This window comes from Cydia fagiglandana, chromosome 16 (genome assembly GCF_963556715.1).
Source record: "Cydia fagiglandana chromosome 16, ilCydFagi1.1, whole genome shotgun sequence".
In the NCBI taxonomy this organism is placed as follows: domain Eukaryota; kingdom Metazoa; phylum Arthropoda; class Insecta; order Lepidoptera; family Tortricidae; genus Cydia; species Cydia fagiglandana.
The window spans coordinates 561,970-583,077 of NC_085947.1; the positions used below are offsets into that span (position 1 = coordinate 561,970).

At 36.1% G+C, this 21,108-nt stretch overlaps 1 protein-coding gene and 2 long non-coding RNA genes across 5 annotated transcripts; 1 reads left to right on the forward strand and 2 right to left on the reverse strand.

The window, feature by feature from the left end:
- Positions 1-3,081: 3,081 nt before the first annotated feature.
- On the reverse strand, positions 3,082-7,095 carry LOC134671678 (uncharacterized). The gene has a single exon (XM_063529503.1). It carries the CDS (start codon positions 7,006-7,008, stop codon positions 6,505-6,507), a length of 504 nt encoding a protein of 167 aa, XP_063385573.1. The 5' UTR covers positions 7,009-7,095; the 3' UTR covers positions 3,082-6,504.
- A 10,590-nt stretch (positions 7,096-17,685) lies between these two features.
- On the forward strand, positions 17,686-19,019 carry LOC134672133 (uncharacterized). The gene is made up of 2 exons (XR_010099306.1): positions 17,686-18,267; positions 18,864-19,019. It is a non-coding gene; the product is annotated as an uncharacterized LOC134672133 (long non-coding RNA).
- Positions 18,721-20,470, reverse strand: LOC134672134 (uncharacterized). 3 transcript variants are annotated; one of them, XR_010099308.1, is made up of 3 exons: positions 20,121-20,470; positions 19,841-20,014; positions 18,721-18,977 (listed from the first exon to the last, which is right to left on the reverse strand). It is a non-coding gene; the product is annotated as an uncharacterized LOC134672134 (long non-coding RNA). The 3 variants fall into 3 exon arrangements; XR_010099307.1 differs by having other exon boundaries at positions 19,841-20,470; XR_010099309.1 differs by having other exon boundaries at positions 18,721-19,520; positions 19,841-20,470.
- Positions 20,471-21,108: the final 638 nt, after the last annotated feature.

Here is a 21,108-nt window from a genome sequence, read left to right on the forward strand (position 1 = left end):
TAACGCGCTGCGGGCGGCGGCGGCGGGTTGCGAAAAGGATGCGTTTGGAAACAGGATGTGTTTGTCAGTTTGCTTGTAAAAGGGTTCGGTTTGGTAATTATTGATGGTTCATAAATGAATTAAGCAATAAATTAAAGTATAACATTACGGTTTGAAACATAAATTAATTAAGAAGCTCCCATCCCATCCCAGCAAGCTCGATTCTCCATACAAACGTATTTACGCTCTCATTTTAAAACAACTACAATATCTAAATTGTTCTGAAACTTTGTACATACAATAGGATAATAAGGTATATCTAAGTTATGTAGGTAATTAGTTTATGTAGCTCAAGATGCCATCGTTAAAAAAATGCAGCGATTTTAATTTTATTTCATACTTGTATTTTTCTCTATTGCTTACAGAACTAGATATACCTCATGTCATTGTATGTACAAAGTTTTATTACAATCCAACACGTGGTTTTAAAATGAGATTGAGATGACAGATGTTACGAAAAGTGACGCGACTATTAACATACATTTTTTAAAGTTTCGATTAGCGGGTTTCTATAAGCGATTATCTGGCTAGGCCCCCAGATATTCGGTCGACTGAACGCGAGCAGCGTTCACGGTTCACGCTTGACCGCTTTCGCTTCAACGATTGTAAGCGCTTCCTAGTGTGATTAGTGATGGAAATATACAGCTAATTCCGACTTAGTCACTAGAGAATGCCCCGAATAGTGGTTTTGGCCGAATATCGAATATTCGACACCTTTCTCGGCCGAATATCGAATATTCAATACCTTTCTCGGCCGAAGCGCCGAATTTGGGGTCATCCATTAATTACGTCACACCAATTTCTAGGTTTTTTGACCCCTCCCCCCCCCCTTGTCACACTTGGTCACATTTGGCAAACCCCTCCCCCCTAGTGTGACGTCACATTTTTTCTACGAAATCGCCAAATCGAATTAAGTAAGTACCTAAGTATTATTAATATTTTATCAAAATATTTTTGACCATATAAATATTAGTAATTTTATAACCCAAAACTCCTTAGGAAAGAAAATTAAAGGATTAAAAACTATTTTCGTTTTAAAAACTTGTTATTTAAATGTACAGCGAACTAAATAATTTAAATAAATTTTCGGTTACTGATGAAGTTAAAGTGACGTCACAAAGTTTGTGTCTCCCCCCTCCCCCATGTCACAATATGTCACATTTTCTTGACCCCCTCCCTCCCCCTAAACGTGTGACGTAATTAATGGATGACCCCTTTTCGGCGTGACATGCGAACATTTTGAGTCACAATTATTATTAAAATTGTTCGGCAACAAAACGCAACGTTTGCTAATAGGTCTATGTTTTTTGTTAACAGAATTAATTAATGTAGTAAGTACGAACAGCGAAGGCGTAAGAGAGACGGAAGATAGCCTTTAGTTGTGTCTTTAAATAGCGAACCGGTAAGAAGCAAGTTTTTTACCTGTATCCATGAGATTGTAACGGTGCCTGCCCTTTTTTAGTAACTCAATATTAGGGATGTACCGACTAGTCGGGAAAGCCGACTATCCGGCCACATTTGTAGTCGGCGATTAGTCGGCAAAAAAGCTAAATTATGATGAATAGCGCAGCCAAAGGAGCAAAACTATTGTTTTTCACCTGAACTTATACGAAACTAATGATCTGGCCGACTAGCCGACTAGTCGGCCGACTAATCGGCTATTCGAGCGCCGATTAGTCGGCTAGTCGGCCAAATCAATAGTCGGTACATCACTACTCAATATGTAACCAAGAGAAATTATCCTAGTTTAGTTCATTAAGAGGATATACACAGAAACTACATATTAACTTTAGTCTGTAAACACGACTAAACAGAAATATTCCCCCCTCCAAATTCCCCCATTCCCCTTTCCAATTATTTTTTTATTATATCGATAAGAATAATTAGGGTTCCGTACCCAAAAGGTAAAAACGGTACCCTATTATTAAGACTCCACTGTCCGTCTGTCTGTCACCAGGCTGTAAAACTCATGAACCGTGATAGCTAAACAGTTGAAATTTTCACAGATGATGTTTTTCTGTTGCCGCTATAACAAATACTAAAAACAAAATAAAATAAATATTTAAGTGGGGTTCCCATAAAACAAACGTGATTTGTGATTTTTTTTGTCGTTTTTTGCGTAATGGTACGGAATACTTGGTGCGCGAGTCCGACTCGCACTTGGTCGGTTTTTATTGTAAGGGAGTAGGTTCATTGTGGTTTTATAATTAGTAAGTACCCAGTGTAGTACAAAAATCAACTCTAACTGTCCACTCGTCACTGTCCGTCCTTATGCCTCTTGTAATAAGGTTTACGAACTGTCAGTTAACAGTGTGGGCTATGGGACAAGCACCTGCAACCCATATGCGTATTATTACATTTAATAATATTTATTATAAGTTATAACAAAGTTCCTGCCTCGCACAGCTAAACTGTCAAAACCAGCGGTTCTCAAACTTTGGCGACGGAACCCTTTTGGAAAGCGAAATATTTTACGGAACCCCAAATTAAAAAATTGCGTTCGTCACTGTACCTATAGAAGTGCTGGTTTATTTCTTATTATTACAAGTATTTTCGCGGAACCCCCACAGAGGCTTTGCGGAACCCTAGGGTTCCGCGGAACACACTTTCAGAATGGCTAGTCTAAACTTCTGTACCTAACTCCCATCTTATACGCAGACAACGCACTAGTAACCCCTCCGTTTACTTTACTTCATATACCTATCACAAAAAAGTTAGGCCAAAAGAGCTAGCCACAATTTTTTCACTCTTCATTTGTTTCGGTCAGTAGGGTAAAATTGCTCATAGTTGACACGGGACCCGTTCAAAATTACCATTTATTGTATTTTCATTTACATACGCCATGGGTCGTCCAATCCTCTTCGAAAGATGAAAAAATATTCCCCTCATTTTTTAGGTCAAATTAAACCATATATTTTGGGTATAATCAGACAAAAAGAAAAAGATTTGTCAAGTTTTCAAAATTCGGGCGCTGTTTTCTTTACAAATTCATTTATCATTTTACAAATTTTTACGCAAGGTCAAACAATAAATAACACAAAATTGTTATATAACAAATTTAATTAATATCAATTTGTTTATGTACTTACATCGAACATTTATGTGGCTTACTAGACATGTCACATAGGGTTGAAACTATTTTACATAGGTATTCATTAAAAAGAGAATTTACAACCTTTACTAAGTGTTTATTAATATCAATATAAAAAAAATACTTTTTTTGTATTCAGACCCAAAACAAACATTGCATTATAAAAATTATATGAGTGAGTGTACTACTTCCATCAAAAACATTTGAATTTCTACTTAAAGTAATCTTAAACTAATCATTTATGTACTTTCATAAAAAAAAATGGATAAAGACTTCACACAAATCGTGAAATGTTTTATATCCAAATTAAGCTGAAAGACTAATTTTTAAGTAGCTTTTTTAGCCTTTTTTTGTGAAAAAAAATGCAAAAAAACTGTTAATAATATATCAATTAATATCATAGGGCTATCATTCGACGCAATTTAAGATAAAAATATCAACTTAATCTTTTAACTCCATTAGGTTACGTTTCCACCAGAGATCTGCGAGGATGCGTAGCGAGGGATGAGTTTATTAAGAATCATTAGAATCACTTCCTTTACATCAGCGCAGCTCTAGTCGGCAATTTTCTATTGGTTCTTAACAAACACATCCCTTGCTACATCCTCGCACATCTCTTATGGAAAGGCAGGTTAAGGAGGGGATGATAAGTCGAGGTTAACGTTATTCGTGATTAATATGACATCTATCACCTGAGTTGCACGTGTTAATTAGTAACAATCATATCTCACAGAGATAGAGCTGTGCAAATTAAATATGTTTTGTGTCATTGACATTTGATTTAAAAAGGTTATCTACTTTGTTCTTTGCACTACGTGCATATTGTAGTCATAATAATCGAGCGATATAATCAATCATACAAGATAAGCGTTTAAACGATTACAACATATATACTTTTTAGATAATTCATTTTAAATATTTATTATTCGAGTTATAGTGCTGATAGCATGGAGTTTAAATGTTTTTTGTGAACTAGTATTTGATATTTACTGTAATTAATAATTATTATCTTAATAACAGGAACAACAGCATATTGTTTACAGTAATAACTGTCAATGCCGCAAATGGTTCTGAATGTTATTTAACATTGATTATTGTCTATTTATACCCGAAGTCTATTTAAAATTATGATTCAGCATAACCTATTTCAGGAAAGTTACAATATTAAAGACAGTGTAGGTTGGTTACTATGGTTACGCGAGGCATAAATGCTCATAGCGCATTCTATTATGGGGTAATTTAAGCTTGCGGCCTAGCTCTTGCTGTGATTTGCCAACTTTAATATTAAATTTTACAGGATTGCCAAGATTAATATTTCCTTATTATATATGGGCGTATATTTTATTGTTTATATTACACATTTGTTCATTACATAACTGCTCGCTTAAATACCCAATATCCATCGCCTTTCCAAAATTAATGACTAGACGAACATACACTTATGTTTAAATGATTTTATTTGGCTTTTTATTCAGCTTTTTTTCCTTATTACTACAGGATGTTACATAACCTTGTCTTCAAGCATACTTGGACCCCACACACAATAAAATATTATGGCTATTTCTTATAATTAATACAACATAACAAATATCAAGATAATAACCTTCATAAGATCAAGAAAATGATAGTATCTACGTCCCTATTAATATCTAAATAAAGGAGACGTAATGATTTTATATAAAACAAAATACGTGTAAAATCAATATAGAATGGAAACAACATGATTTTAAATAATATGTATACCAAATTATTTCTTAACTAATATCCACCCTATTGGCATTCACACTTTACGTATTGTATTATGTACATAAAATACCCATTGTACCTAATTCTGTACTAACAATTGAAGGGATGTTAACAAAAACAACATAACTGCTTAGAGCGGTTGACACTTTTTTAAGAACATTGTTAATCGTTTCAGGTGTCAACCAGTGTAGTCAGTTAGGTTGTTTTTGTAAACATCCCTTCAATTGTGGTTGATTTCCAACCAGTTACGTTGAGAAATTGATTGGTACATTTTTTTATTACAATTCGTTCTATTCTTGGAATAACATTTAACTGTCCTTGTCAAAACAATTTTGTTCGTTCTAAAATAGAAATCTATATTAAAATACTTTCAGAGAAAGAACACATACGTATAAAGTTGTCTGGATTGTTATTTTTGCAGTCAATATTTTTATTTTGGCCAATATGAAAAAAGTTAAGATATATAAGTAGATATCTGTTTTTTAAATAAACTATCAAACAAAGATCTATGTTTGATAGTGTAATGTAATGTATTTAAATTAATTGCAATTGAATCGATATAATGAAACATAACGATACCTACGTATTTTCATTAATTGAAATCAGTATACATAAAGTTACAGTAAATAGTTGTTAAGGTAGGTAATGACGTCTTTGATTTGGCAAAATAAACTCAATTGGTATTGGTACCAATAGCATAAAACATAGTAGTAAATGGTACCTATTATTAAGTACGACGTGCCGTTATGATTACACAGGTACTATTAAATGGAATATTCAAAGGTCAATTGTCGATAACTGTCAAGAGACTTGAATTGGCACAGTTAACGATCGGTAATGAATAAATTTACCATTCATAATTGTTCAATTGATACTTTATAGGTACCTTACTTACAAATTGTATTGATTCTATAATTATTTGAGAACATTTCAACATAACCTAAAAATCTGGGTTAATCAAATGCCAGATTCATTTAAAATCGCTAGGTATTCAGACAAAAATAGTACTTAGTACTTGGCAAAAACCCAGTAATGAAAAAAAAATCGTCCCTGCCATAAATAAACACAAGTATTTTAACAATGGAACACATGGCCGGGTTTTTTGCAAATGGAATGTAAATACGTTGTTAGGTAGGTACATATTTGAAAATCGAATCACTTAATTCTAACCGGGTTACAAAATGCGCTAAAGAAAGTACGGACGAGTAGGCACGTACTAGTGACCGCTGATAGACTTTACCACGTTGTGTTAAGGTTAATTTTAGGAATAAGTATCATTAGTTATAAGTTTTGACTGTTTGTACGCCTAAAGGTAAGACCATGGTGATTCTATATTATTATGTTCCATCATTGTATATTCCCATGTTCTATAGACAATAAACGAATTATGAATTATGTTTTCGTTGCATATCAAAGGGGGGTCACATTTTGCTTAACAGGTCTAAAAAAACGAGATTTCTGCCCAGATTCAGTACAATTTTGAGAACTAAGCACCATTGTCTTTGAGATATAACTAGGTATATTTTAGAAAACTTGAATATTTTGGCAGGCGGCAGCCTGACTACCCTAGCAAGGCATCTGTTTGAGCCTAAAATTAATTAGTTTACCTATTATCACATGAAGAGATTCTAACTGTTTGGTTTAAGGCGCTTTCTATGTAGATGGTCGCAGAGACTGCACAGGTCGTGTGGCTTGTTGTCTCCGAACGAGGTGATCCTAGGTTCCCAGTTGCATCCTCTCAGCTTGTCTTTAATGCATTGCCGACTCGTTTCTATCAAAAACCTCTTCCCCGGATCCATGAAAGCCGAAGTTTCGTACAACAAGCTGCGGTCTCCGAGCACAAGTATAGCATCATACTCGCTCATCGGCAAAAACCCCCTGTTGTTGGTAATGAAACACTGACCGCAGCGGCGGCTTTTGAAAACATTCGCTCCCTCCGCGTCAGTAAAAACAGGACTTCGAGGCGCAACGAGATAAATCAACGCATATTTATCCCCCACACGCAAATCGTCGCTCACAAACGCGAAGTTAGTGTCCGGGGACATGGAATACGACACTAGAACGTACACGGTAAAGTAGAAAAGCACTATGAGCACAGTCTTTTGTAGTTTTGAGACCTGGCGCCAGCACATTTCGGTAGCGGCGTGGACATGATTTGCGCGGCGCGTGTGGCATTGCCGGCGCGCGTTCACCGTCTGAGCGAGACGCACAACGGTCGATACCCCTCGCCCTTCGAGTCACCCCTTCGGCAAAAATACTCACAATCCAATCTCAGCCTTATCTAGTCCCAACAAAGTCTAGTGTTCATTGTGTAAATATCAGACACTTGTCGAGTGATGACGTAGTTCACGCCGCGAGCTGCTATTCGCGAACGCATGTGAGTCTAAAACACAACTCTAACCAGAATAACTTCTCCCTCTTCTCACTTATACTTATTACCAACATCGAGGTCAGATCTTAAACTGGTGTTTTATCCGATCGACTCGCAACTTACAATTAGTAGATTGTATGCAGAAACGTCAGACCGGTTCCCGATTCGCAATGTTCATATGGTTGTAGCGTGTGGCGTGCGCTTGCGTGGCGTGACGTGACGTTTGGCTTGAAGTTGGCGCCAGGCGCCGGCGTGACGCATGGAATGCGTCGGGGATGCGTGGGGTTTTCGAAATGTCATAATTATAAGGCTGGTCACACACTGACAATACGGCGTTCTCATACTAAATTAGTAAAGTTACGTCACATAGTTTTATGAGAATGCTAATTGGCCACGCGTGGTGGAGGAACTAAAAGCGACGATGTACCGAAAACTATTTAATACTAGGTACAACTGTTTTTAAAGTAGTTATACCTGCAATTAAAAAGGTCATTTTTAGCTTTAATCGATGTATGTTATAAGTATGTACCTACATACTAAAAATGAAAAAAAAAAAAGAATTCACACCAAATAAAAAATCACACCATTTGGTAGAAACCTAAAATAATTAATGCCCCGTGGTCACCAGGTTTCGATAATGAATAGGTATAATGATAGGTAATAGGTACCTATTTTTGGACTGAAGTCATCCTATTGACAGAACATTATTTTGAGGCATTTTTTTACCCGTTATAGGTTCAAACTTGTACATGATTACACAAGAGGGATTTCCGGTTTATTGTCGTCGGTGTTTTTGTCTGTGTTTTGTCACAAATAACTAGTTTTCGGCAGTTAGGTAATAGGTGCACGTGGCCTTGTTGCTATATTGATTTTCAGGTAAAAACTCGTACTATTTTTAATTTTTACACTTTTATAAGCTTAGGCTACCACGAGTTTGATACTGACATATTCGCTAACGTCTGCGTAACTTACCTACAGATATATCTCGCTCGCACTGATATGCCAGTACTCAATACAAGCGAGATGCATTGAAAGTAAGTTACGCCCACGAGCGAATATGTCAGTGTCACGATCGTGGTAGCCGTACTAGTTAATTGGTTACAAAATTCCCTGTGTAAACTTACGTCACGTCTTACGTCGTAAACGTTACGTCTTAAGTCAGAAGCAAACAAATACCTATCAGTGTGTAAAGTACAAGACCTTGTACGAAAGCCGTGTAAAAACATTACAACAGCCAAGCGCGAGTCGGGCTGGCGTGCAGGGTTCCGTAGGTACCTAACTTGCCTCTATATCTAAAACTTACAGTAGGACTGTGATTATTGTTCGTCAGATCTCTTGGCTATAGGTATCAGTCGCTATTTTATACTGAAATTGTACTGCTATGGTATGCAGGGCTATGTATGATATACAAATGAAAAACAAAACGAATTAACGAGTGTAACGAGAATAAACTAAACGAGTTTGTTGCCGGTCCCGTATTGGGATACCCTCCTCCAATTGAGGGTTTAAATCTTCTCGAGGCAGAGGTGTAGGGTTGGAGCCGGTGTAGCTTTATTTGACGTTCATAATCGTGTGATTTTTCATGGTAATTTCCCTTGATTAAAACTTTTAAAACGTGTAAAATTCAATAATTGCAGTTTTTACTATTTCGCGTTAGCCCCCTTGTTGTTTCTAGAAATTAGTACCTAATCCAAACTAATCTGTGCTAAGATTTTTGGGCTAAGATCTATTTTGTAGGTTTAGATTTAGATGTCTTTGTACCTTCTTATTATTACGGTCACGGAGCCCTAAAAACAGTTCAAACAATAGTTATCACTATCAGAAGTGTTGCCAAGTGTCACTACGTAGCGACTAAGTAGTCGCTTTCTAGATAACAAGAGCATGGCTCCACCTAAAGATTTTATGTTATTGCCACTTTTTATAAAACACAATGCCTTTTTATTATACATTAAGATTCAAGCCCAAAAAATCACCTTAGATTAATTCAGAATTTCAACTACATAATACATGCGACGTCTACCTACATATATATTTAGAACAGTACAATCAGCAATATAAGTCGCTTAACATCTTTGCATGCAAACTTCTATGCACCTTTTCTCTGCAGCTGATTGTATGTAGGTACAGTCGAAGTCAAAGATATGTCTACATATTTCGCCTTATTACAAAGGAGTAAGGTGCAAAAGTGTAAACATATCTTTGACGTCTCATCAAAACCCTAATTACATAAGTGCCCGCGTCACATCACTAACACAATAGTGATTGTTGTTCTAACTCAAGTGTTGCCATAACGTCACGCACTATTTGTTTAGTCTGGCGACTCTGGCGATATCATTTTGTCCTTGGTCATTCTCTTTTTAGGGTTCCGTAACCTAAAAGGAAAAAAGACGACACCCTTATAGGATCACTCGTGCGTCTGTCTGTCCGTCTGTCACAGCCCATTTTCTCAAAAAGTACTGGATCAATCAAGTTGAAATTTGGTACACATATGTAAATTCATGCGTGACCCAAAGATGGACATGTAACGTAAACAAATGAATTTTAAACATGGGGGCCACTTTTGGAGGGTAAATAAAAAGTTAAAAAATAAAGTGTTTTAAACTTTATCGTGTTAGGTATATATCAAATGAAAGAGCTCATCTTGAGAATTTCAAATATATATTTTTTAATAATTTTAAAATACATACCTAAAATAGCAAAATAGTCGAAAAATGTCAATCTAAGTATGGCTATCATAAGACCTCATAATATTTGGACCGGAAGTGACCCGACGTCGTAAACCAAAACTATAGCGAGTCAGTTTAATTTCCGGTTCGCTTATCTTAAGATTGTGCTTGAAATATGATGCTGCCTGCACTTAAGATATTTTTTGGGCAGACACTGGGTGAGCATCTGTGCATATAATATTTCCACCTAGCATGCGCTTGCAAAAAGTCCACAGCCCAACCATAGCCATTATATACTTTCTTAGGAATTCGCATGACGTTTACGGTGGCACTCCACTCTGGAACTGCAAAGTTTGTGCATAGTTAAGAAAACTTCGACGGCCGCGCGAAATCGCCTTCCCATACAAACATAGTCCTCATATTCCACTCTGGATATTAACAGTATCGAAAATATTTTGACACATTTTGATGAATATCAACTCACAGCTATATGCCCCTTCGTGTGATTATTTCGAATTTTTAATTATTATAATTTAATAATCAAAAATAGTTTATATTGATGTTATATGTAGGTCTAAGTCTTATTGTTAAGAGTGGCTAATTACTAATGGAGTGGCCATGCAGTAATTATACCAGTCACTTTAATCGGGTTAAAAATTTTTGAAACATTTCGCTTGTTTTCCAGTTGTCCTACGTGTGACAAGGGGAAGTTTTTCGGAAGCCGATAGTGAAATAATTAAAAATTCCGCTGTGACCGTTAAACTCGCCAGCGATAAATCTGTCGCTGTCGCCCGCGACAAGCGACACGCTGATTTGTCGCTTTTAATACTGGTCAACGCGGTAATTGCATGCAATCATTTTGTACGGTACCTACTGGAAACAATATATGTATGCAGAATTGGAGCAAGTTAAGAGGAAAGGGGACGACCGCTGCTCCATACAAATGTAGTCCCAATTTTCCTCTCTGGATACTGACATTATGAAAAATATTTTTACACAAATTGATGTATAATTAACCATCATACCTATGCCTTTCGTTTGACTTTTTTCGATATTTTGCTTGTCAAAAAACAATTTCCATAGAAATTTGTAAATGCTCTTAACTCGAATTAATCTTATGGTAATGATTAAAATTTCCAATAATATCAAACGAAGGGGCATAGCTAGATTAACTAGGTATGGTCAATAGTCAAATAATGTTAAAATCCAGAGAGAAAAATGGTGACTACGTTTGTATGGAAAGGCGGTTTCGGGGCGTTCGTCAACTTTCGTCATTACGTCACGTCCCTAATCGTCATTATTAGAGTCGTAATCCAGGATTCAATGCCCGGATATACCCGGCTTTCCTGCCGATACAGGAGGCAGCTGAGACCATCGATTGCTGCGATTTGGACACCTTGCTCAATAATAGATATCCGAAGGATTAGGTAGACCCGGCAGTTGAGAGAAAGATTCAAATCCCGGATATACCCGGCTTTCCTGCCGATACAGGAGACAGCTGAGACCATTGATAGCTGCGATTTGGACACCTTGCACAATAGTAGATATGCGAAGGATTAGACTCGGCAGTGTATTTTTAGTTTTCTCAACAAACTTTTCCTCTAGGTAACCATAGGAACTTCTTACGGTGAAAACAAACGTCTAAAACTAAACTATCAACTGCAACGCGGTTGTTTATCATACAATAATACTTATAGTACTAAAGAATGACCTGAGACTGCACATCAGGATCGGGAAGACTGGAAAAATGGGGGAGGCCTTTGCCCAGCAGTGGGACATTATAGGCTCCCAAAATAATAATACTAGTACCTAAGTAAGTGTACGAAATCAAATCCGAGAAAATACGAGGTCTATAACATTTCTAACTCTGCGTCGTTAAGAACGTCTCAAGACAGATGTCCGAAGCTTATCGCCGGCCCATTTGCCGGGCCCGGACACCCCCGGCGTCCGGCAAACCGGACAGGGATTACAATGGTCATTTTAACATTTAAGAGGCTTTCACACAGGAGAAGAAGTAAAAGGCTTCTTTGAATGAGTTTCTTGGGACCTTTAAAGGGACCTATTTATTAATCCTATTATTGATACTCGTATATATTCGTTTTTCGATAAAAAAGACATGCATTTTTTTTTGCAATAACGCCTGATAACCCTTCTAATTTTGAAGTTAAGATTGCAGTCGATTTTGTGACAGCTCGTGCCAGTTTTAATTCTTGGCAATTAGGTCAGTAGGTAGTAGTTAACTCTTTGAATGATGTTTGTAGCATAACATAAGCAACGGGCTACCTGAGGTTTTCATCGTAGGTATTTGACAAGTTTTGAATCGTATCTCCTACAGTTGCACTACAGATAGATTTATAAGACAAACGGCTATCGGTTCTTCAATCTTTTATCTCGTTTTTGGTGCCGTGGAGACGTTTTATTTTTATTTTATTTATAAGGCACACTATACCGACGACATTCACTGCCCTCCTAAGCTAAAAGGCCGTATTTTCAAAGAAAGCCATATTTATGCAAATACCGCTTTTTAGCTTAGGAGGGCAGTTCAATACATGATTACAATAAAAGTGGTAGGCTTTATATGGTCGTTTTATCGTCCAAATAAGGGTTAAGATTAAAACGTTACACTTACACGCCAAAAATAGAGTAGATTACCCAAAAGCAATGAAAATTTTCCGTTTTCATGAAATAGAATTAGTACTTAATAAATTTAATATACCTACCTACCTAGTAAAAAGAAAATATATCGAATAGGCACTGGATGTGTGATCGCGCCTTTACTTCAGAATTACCCTTGTCTTAGCGTGGTCTTAGCGGAATTGTCTCATTCAACTGCATGGGGGCGATTACAGTGTCCTGTCTTACAGTGTCCAGGATAATAAGGGTCCCAAAAATCTCTCACACGGAGCCTCTGCCATTCTCTGATCTGATATAGTTTAAAGGAGCCCACTGATTAACAGTCCGCCGGACGGTATCGGTCTGCCAGTTGTTCGGAACTGTCCAAATTCTGTTCTAACTGACAGGCGGATACCGTCCGGCGGACTGTTAATCAGTGGGTCCCTTAAGTCTGCCTGATGATCTTACTTATACGTTAATCTTATTCTGACGTAAAGTGCCTACAAAACAAATAATACAAATAATAACAATGGAATAAGGTACCTACAATAATCTTTATATACAGGGTGTAATTTTTTACGTGATACAAAATATGTTTATCTAACTCCATAAACAACTAGCAATTGAATGCTCCTACTCTCGTTGAAATCAGACAATTTTTTTTTTATTTTTTTTATTTTTTTTCGTGATATTTTTTGTACTTTTAAAGGATATTATGATATTAAAACAGCTTTATAAGATATTTAAAATGTAAAGTAAACTAAATTACTTTTCAAAGTAGCATAAATCACAAAAAATGTTTAATGACTTGTGATTTACGCTACTTTGAAAAGTAATTTAGTTCACTTTACATTTTAAAGCTGTTTTAATATCATAATATCCTTTAAAAGTACAAAAAATATCACGAAAAAAAAATAAAAAAATTAGAAATAAAATTGTCTGATTTCAACGAGAGTAGGAGCATTCAATTGCTAGTTGTTTATGGAGTTAGAAAAACATATTTTGTATCACGTAAAAAATTACACCCTGTATAAACGCGAGCGGCTCTTACGGAAAAACCAAAAGAAATTATGCTCAATCGAAAGAGCTTGAAAAAATATCACTTTTGAATCGAGAACATGTATCCGCAAAATTCGTATTGTCGAGTATTTTGCATTTAAAAGTGAAAAAATTTCGACAAAGAATGCAAATGTTCAATTTGTTGATTGTCATTTGACTGCGTTTAGAAACTGCAAACATGCTTACAAGTTAGGTTGGTCGTTTTTTTTTTTAAATAAAAAGCAAGACGAATATTACTGTTTATTTGATGACTCCGGTATGTATAATGGTTATTATTTGCATTAAGTTTCGTTTCATATGGATATGTATACCGGTATAATTATTACATAATTTTTTTTTAAGCCAGAACGTGCGATAGTCTGTTACGGCTTTTAAGACGATTGCAACACTGCCTAGACGTCAACACCATTCGGCTTTGGGGTGTTTTGAATTACTAATTTATTCGAAAATACGTGATAAAAACCTGTTAAATAGTGTATTGTGTGTGTTAACAATAAAAAATAGTCACCGAACATAGTGCAAAGTGCAAACGCCATCGTAACGTAACGAGATTTGAACTTCAAAGCGTTCCATGGGAGTATTGTGTTTAGTATAAACATCGGTCTCTCAGTTGTATTTTAATATTTCAGAATGGTTCCAAATATTCTTACATGTCAAGGCACTACTAGCTACCTGGAAATGCAACCTTGAAGCAGCTGTGATAAACTAATAAGTGAGCGAGATGAAAATGACGTTGTTCAAAGAAACTTTGAGTTTAAGTGCCAGCTGACTGTAAATTGGCAACAGGCACCTGCTGCAATAGCAGAGGACGCTGCTTTGATTCCAGCCTGGGGCACTGGAGGCCTTGGTCACTTTTTAGGGTTCCATACCCAAAGGGTAAAAACGGGACCCTATTAAATACTAAGACTGCTGTCCGTCTGTCTGTCACCAGGCTGTATCTCAAGATCTCATGAACCGTGATAACTAGATTAACTAGACAGTTTACATTTTCACAAATGATGTATTTCTATTGCCGCTATAACAACAAATACTAAAAACAAATTAAAGAAATATTTAAGCGGGGCCAATGAAATGAGTAAATTTTTATTAATATGTTTTAATATGACATGTTGGTGGCAAACAAGATACAAGGCTGTTAATGCCGATGGTAAGTGGGAGTTTAGACTAGACCTCTGCTTCTCCAAGGGACTCACATTGCTGACCGAGTAAATTTTTATTAATATGTTTTAATATGACATGTTGGTGGCAAACAAGCATACAAGGCTGTTAATGCCGATGGTAAGTGGGAGTTTAGACTAGACCTCTGCTTCTCCAAGGGACTCACATTGCTGATCGAGTAAATTTTTATTGAAATGTTTTAATATGACATGTTGGTGGCAAACAAGCATACAAGGCTGTTAATGCCGATGGTAAGTGGGAGTTTAGACTAGACCTCTGCTTCTCCAAGGGACTCACATTGTTGACCGAGTAAATTTTTATTAATATGTTTTAATATGACATATTGGTGGCAAACAAGCATATAAGGCTGTTAATGCCGATGGTAAGTGGGAGTTTAGACTAGACCTCTGCTTCTCCAAGGGACTCACATTGCTGACCGGTTACAAATCTATTACACTCATACTAGGGTACCGTACCTGACTAGGGTACCGTACCATACTAGGGTACCGTACCTGAAGGGTAACTAAAAACGGGAACCTATTAGCGATTCCGACTCGCACTTGGCCGGTTTTTCTTAGTAGGTATATGACATTTGTTTCAGTTTTACTTCATTGTCCGTCTGTCTGTCTGTCTGTCTGTCACCAGGCTGTATCTCATGAACCGTGATAGGCAGTTGAAATTTTCACAGATGATGTATTTCTGTTGCCGCTATAACAACAAATACTAAAAAGTATGGAACCCTTCGTGCGCGAGTCCAAATCGCACTTGACCGGTTTGATATTTCAGGCTCCGTCACACAGGCGCGTTTCGCGTGCGGCGCGTGAGCGGGGCGCGCCGCTTTTTCATATAAAACGCTCAGGCCCGGCTCTGAAAACGCGCCAGTGTGACGGAACCTTTATTTCAGTTTACTCCACTGTCCGTCTGTCACCAGGCTGTATCTCATGAACCGTGATAGCTAGACAGTTGAAATTTTCACACATGATGCCGCTATAACAACAAATACTTAAAAGTGTTCCGTTCTTGATGGGTGAGTCCGACTCGCACTTATCCAGTTTTTTTTTAACGAATTTAATATTAACGGATAGGCATTAATATTAAAGAATGAAATAGTAGTCATAATTTCCATACTTTCACTTTAGTGCCATGAAGGGTAGGTACAAAAGGGTTCCCTCTTTTGAGACTGGAAAGTGGGCTAGGTTATAAATGCGGCCTTCACAGAACCGATCTGCGACCAGAAAAGTGGGTCAGGTTAGAACTGTGATCCTTATAGAACCAAACTGCAACCAGAAGTGGGTTAGGTTAGGTTAGAACTGCGACCCTTACAGAACCGAACTGCTACCAGAAAAGCAGATGAGATTTTTTTAATTACATATTTGTTTTTAGATATATCGGAATAGTAAATTTTTCGAGTTAATGTTACGGATTTAAAGTTTTCTGAGATGAGATAGGTTTGTAACCGCCTTGATGAAGGTTTGAAGTCTAAAAGTAAATAATTACTTAATTCATAATGAGTATTACCTATTACTATTATTTATTTTACCCGAGCGAAGCCGGGTTTTCATCTAGTTTGACAATAATTGTTTGGTTAAACGGCAAATCTTGATGTCATCGAAATTGCTCATGAAAAACAACAGGCGTTTGATTTCTTCAAGTTTAACTCGCATAACGATTGCCAAAAAGAAATCTAGCTGAAGTAAAACTAAACCGATACAGAGTTATGCACAAAGCAAACAATCTTAATAAGTACGGATTTCACCTGATTATAAATGAGAAGACAATTGATCAGTAGGTAAGTATTGGCGCAAGATATATTTAATTTATGTTACTGTTAATACCAAATCAATTTCATGTTTCTAAAATCAGAATTGGCCAGCACAGAGCGGATCTCGCCCCATACATCATCCTAGTAGCTACAATTAACTCTACCATAACTCTCTGTTATCGATGCTTCGTTATTTATTGCACTCATTTATTTACGTTCTTACTGCTATGTAATTAAGGTCTATATTCGGATAGTTTGTGCAATGAAATATATCACACATCGATATGAACGTACGTAGTAATTATCGCACCGAATTGTGAGAAAGTTGTGGTTTCTTTTAGAATCGATTGTAATTTATTTGGAAATTTTGGAATATATGATGTGTACACAGACATTAATTATTATATGAAATCTACACCTGTAATCAATCTGACAAACCCTCAAATCTTTAAAGTAAGCTCGTTTTTAATATCCCGGATTGGTCAATTTACTGATCGTTCTGCTTTTTATAAAAATACGTGGACCAACTTTTTTTAGAAATAAGTTTCTTATTTACACGTTTTTCACAAAATGTCATTAAAAACTTAGGTAGGTATTTCATATTTCATTTATTGCAGTCATGAACATAAATTACATAATAGGATCTTACAGTTAAGTTGGCCAATTTATGACACCCTGTTAGGGCACACAATATTTCACATACTAGCTAATACATAAAACACAATTCAATACATAATTAAAACATTTCATCATAATCTATCGTATAATTAAGAGTGTGTAAAAAAAAACCTATAACATTGTAAAAGTCAATAAAGAATAAAATTAAAAAATAAAATAAAATTTAAAAATAAAATTAAATATTAAAAATTAAAATTAAAAAAATAAAACATTCCATACATTAAGTTTTTAAAAGAAAATAAAAAACATTTCATGCAATAATTTAAAGGTAAAGAGGCTTATTGTCATAATAATTTTTTTGTCATCTTTCGTCACAATATTAAAACTTTTAAAACGCCATACGACTTTGACCCATTTTATTTACTTGTGTGTGTTAAAATTATTAAATATCAAACGGTGTCGCCATCTACACGAGTATAGGCCGAAGGTATGGCGCCATCTTTGCTTTTCAAGAATAAACTTTTATTGTTTTTCCGAGGCACGTTTTATTCTTACAGCCGTATTCATAAACAGTTAGAGCATTGATCATCAGTTGCTGATAACCGGATGTCACAAAACGTGATTCATAAACACTTTTTAGCGCTAAACAGTTGATCATCTCTTTATTAAATCCTCGGAAAGTTATGGAGCCGTGGACCCTTCTTTATCTGTTTATTATCCCTAAAATACAAGATGGCGGTCACAAAACAGCTGATTTTGACAAGACAGCATTTCACAAATTAGTGCAAACGTCGATGAGACTTGTATCGTAATTTAGTGATTTGGGTGTTCTTTTTGTTTAAAAAACGTCTAAATTTAATAAATGAGTGGTTTAATATGTGTAAATAAGGAGATAAACCATTACATACCTAGATATAGTGCGCAAATAGCGGGAAACCTAGATATTGTGCCTTTGCTAGGAGTTGTTTGCACGATTGTATGTCGCATTCATCAAGATGCAAGCAATTTATGCGATACGAACTGTTATACCATAAGACTAGACTTCTACGACTGGGGCACCGGCGTCGGATAAAGCACCTCACCAACCTATATACCTATCATAAAAGAATGAAAACTACTCCCGGAACTCCTACAGCGCAAAGAAGTGAGTATACCTACTTTTGTTTCATACTCATTACCTGCCATAAAACGTTGATTTATTATAAGATCACAGTATTCTCAAGCTCTAACTAAAAAGTATTAATTGCGCACATATTACATAGCAACCTGTAAGGGCACAGCAATACTGAAGATACTTAATTGAATAATATGGGCAGGTATATAGGTACCTTTGTTGTGGGACATATCATATTCCAATTTGTAGGTGTATTATCATTATCACTATAAAAAACATAAACTGTGGTTGGCCTACTTTGGTTGGATTTCTAGGCACTGTTAATGCTGCCGCTGCACTGAATGCTGTGTGGTGCTATTTGCTATGAAAGAAGGGTGTACTCGGTTAATTGGTATTAATGCTAGCATACTTGAGTTCTGTGTTGAAGTCCACACTGAGCAGAGTTAATTTTTTACATTGTGATAGATAAATAAAACAAGTTCATGAGTTTTTAACTGAGATTTTTATTATAACATATCAACATATTTCATGTGTTAATTTAGGGAAATCAAACAACCCACTTAAATAAAACAATTTTATTACATTTGACAATCATTAAACTAGTTAATATTTTTTCTTTATTTCAGTACAACCAACTTCATTTGATGGCGGTGTGCAGGCCGGTTAGATGCCAGAAGAGTGTGGCCTCCGGATTGTGTAGCCAGCTCCGGACAAATAGCTGATGATGGAATACTCACAACCTGAAAAGAACACAGTTTCAATTAATATACTCATTGAATCAACCTATATCATCTTTTATTTTAAGCTTAAGTATAACATCCTAATGGATATGGCAATATGGAATAATTTCCATATTGTTGTGGTAACTATATGGAATAATGGATCTCCATCCAGGCAGAGATTCTGTTGTTGTTTGTCAATACCATAGCTATCTCACAGCAAAACTAAAGAATTACATACATGTCTGTTTTGTTCATACATACTTCTACCTAGCGTACCTACAGACACTGTTTCTTACCGGTAATTGTAGTTTGATAAAATGAAATTATACAATAATAACAAAGTTATGAATTGAAACGCTAATATACTTTTAAACAAATAATTAACCTACAATGGTGTGTTATGATTGATAAGTACCTTATGTAAAAATCATATTGATATCTTTGTTGATTTAAAATTATATAACCTACCAACAGCGACACTCCTGTGAATAATGAACATTTCTGCTTCATTATGAATTGTGCAGTTTGCCTTTTAATGCGGCTATTGGCTGAGATGTTTCACTGCAAACATTGTCATTGTCAAGTTGCATATATAAGCGCTTATCTTTAACTCTGCGCCCTAGGCGAACAAAAAAGGTTTTTAAGATAAATCACCACTTCACTGATAAATTGGTTCCATCGTGTGGTTGGTTAAGTATGTTATTCACTAATTCTAATTATAAACAGCTCCTAACTAGCTTAGTTAGCTCTGCTCTTCTAAAAAACACCGATAGTACGTCAAATTAAAAATGAAGAGGCCATAATTTTTTGGGTGTCGAGGTATGTTCATAAAAATACTACAACATTTTACGTTAAGAAATGAATAACCAAATCTTGCTCACCTGATTTATCTTCACCGATCATTTGATATGAATAGTGTCAATATCGTTTGTGTTTCGCCACCAGAACAAAATGTGTTGGAATCCGTGGTATTACGGTGGCGATGGCGCGCAGGCAGAATTCTTGACTTGAGATGTGCAACTGCCCTCTTTCCCTCATTCCACAATATATTGAAACTATAAGCAATAACACATAGTTTTATCAATATTGCTTGCAAATCTTGCAATGAACTTTACTCGTAACATATCTGATTATCAGACTATGATATAGGTGGTTGCTTACCGAGTTTCGTAAAACTTCCGGCCGTGCAATATTATTTATTTGTTTTTGTGATGCAGAGGCTATTTTAATATATAATAACCCAGAAAACTGGTCAAAATTGTGCATCGTATTGTTCAGGATTTTATGATTTACCGCTAGTGCTGCTGTCAAACTTTTTTTTTTAATTAATGTTCAGCCATATTTTTGTCTATGATGTGCCAAGATGCCAACATAACGAGTCTAATCTGCTTATTAGTTAAGAAACCCCTAATAAACGTTTATAAATCATGGTTCTTATCAACGGCTTATTAAGCCTAAACAGTGGATTAGCTAATAAGCTGATCATTCCTCATTTAAGGATTTTTTATGAATACGGCTGTTTTTTAGACTTTATTTATTTTACACACTTTAAATAAGGGGGTGGCACTGGTGGTCGACGCGGTCCCAGCACATGTCATCTTGGAACTTAAGTCATTGTCAATGGAGGTGACAGCAGGGTGTCAACTATTGGGCATTAGCATGTCGAGCACCACCTTAGGTCTTTGCTTGTTGTAACTTATAAATAAGTAGCAAGCATTTAAAATTAATTTGCTACCTACCTATCAGTATTTTTACAGCCTTTTTTCCGTGTTAACTACCCGTATGATTTACAATTGCATAATGGGCTATTAAAGGTCGATAAATAAAAGCCGCCTGGCCGATCGCCAACGCGACGCGTGCACTTTAATGGCACGCTTTATTCGCGGCCCGTGCCTCGATTTATTTATTTTATTTTCTATAATCATATTGTAACTATTCCTATATTTTAGCCTTTGTTGGACGCTAGAATTACTAAAAAACCGGACACGTGCGAGTCGGACTCGCCCACCGAGGGTTCCCCACTTTGTATTTGTAGATATAGTGGCAACAGAAATAACCTTTCTCGCAAATTGCCCATATCTCGCAGATTGGCCATAGCAATCCAGCGCGGGAACGCTGCCTACGTGATGGGCACCTTACCAAGGGCGCA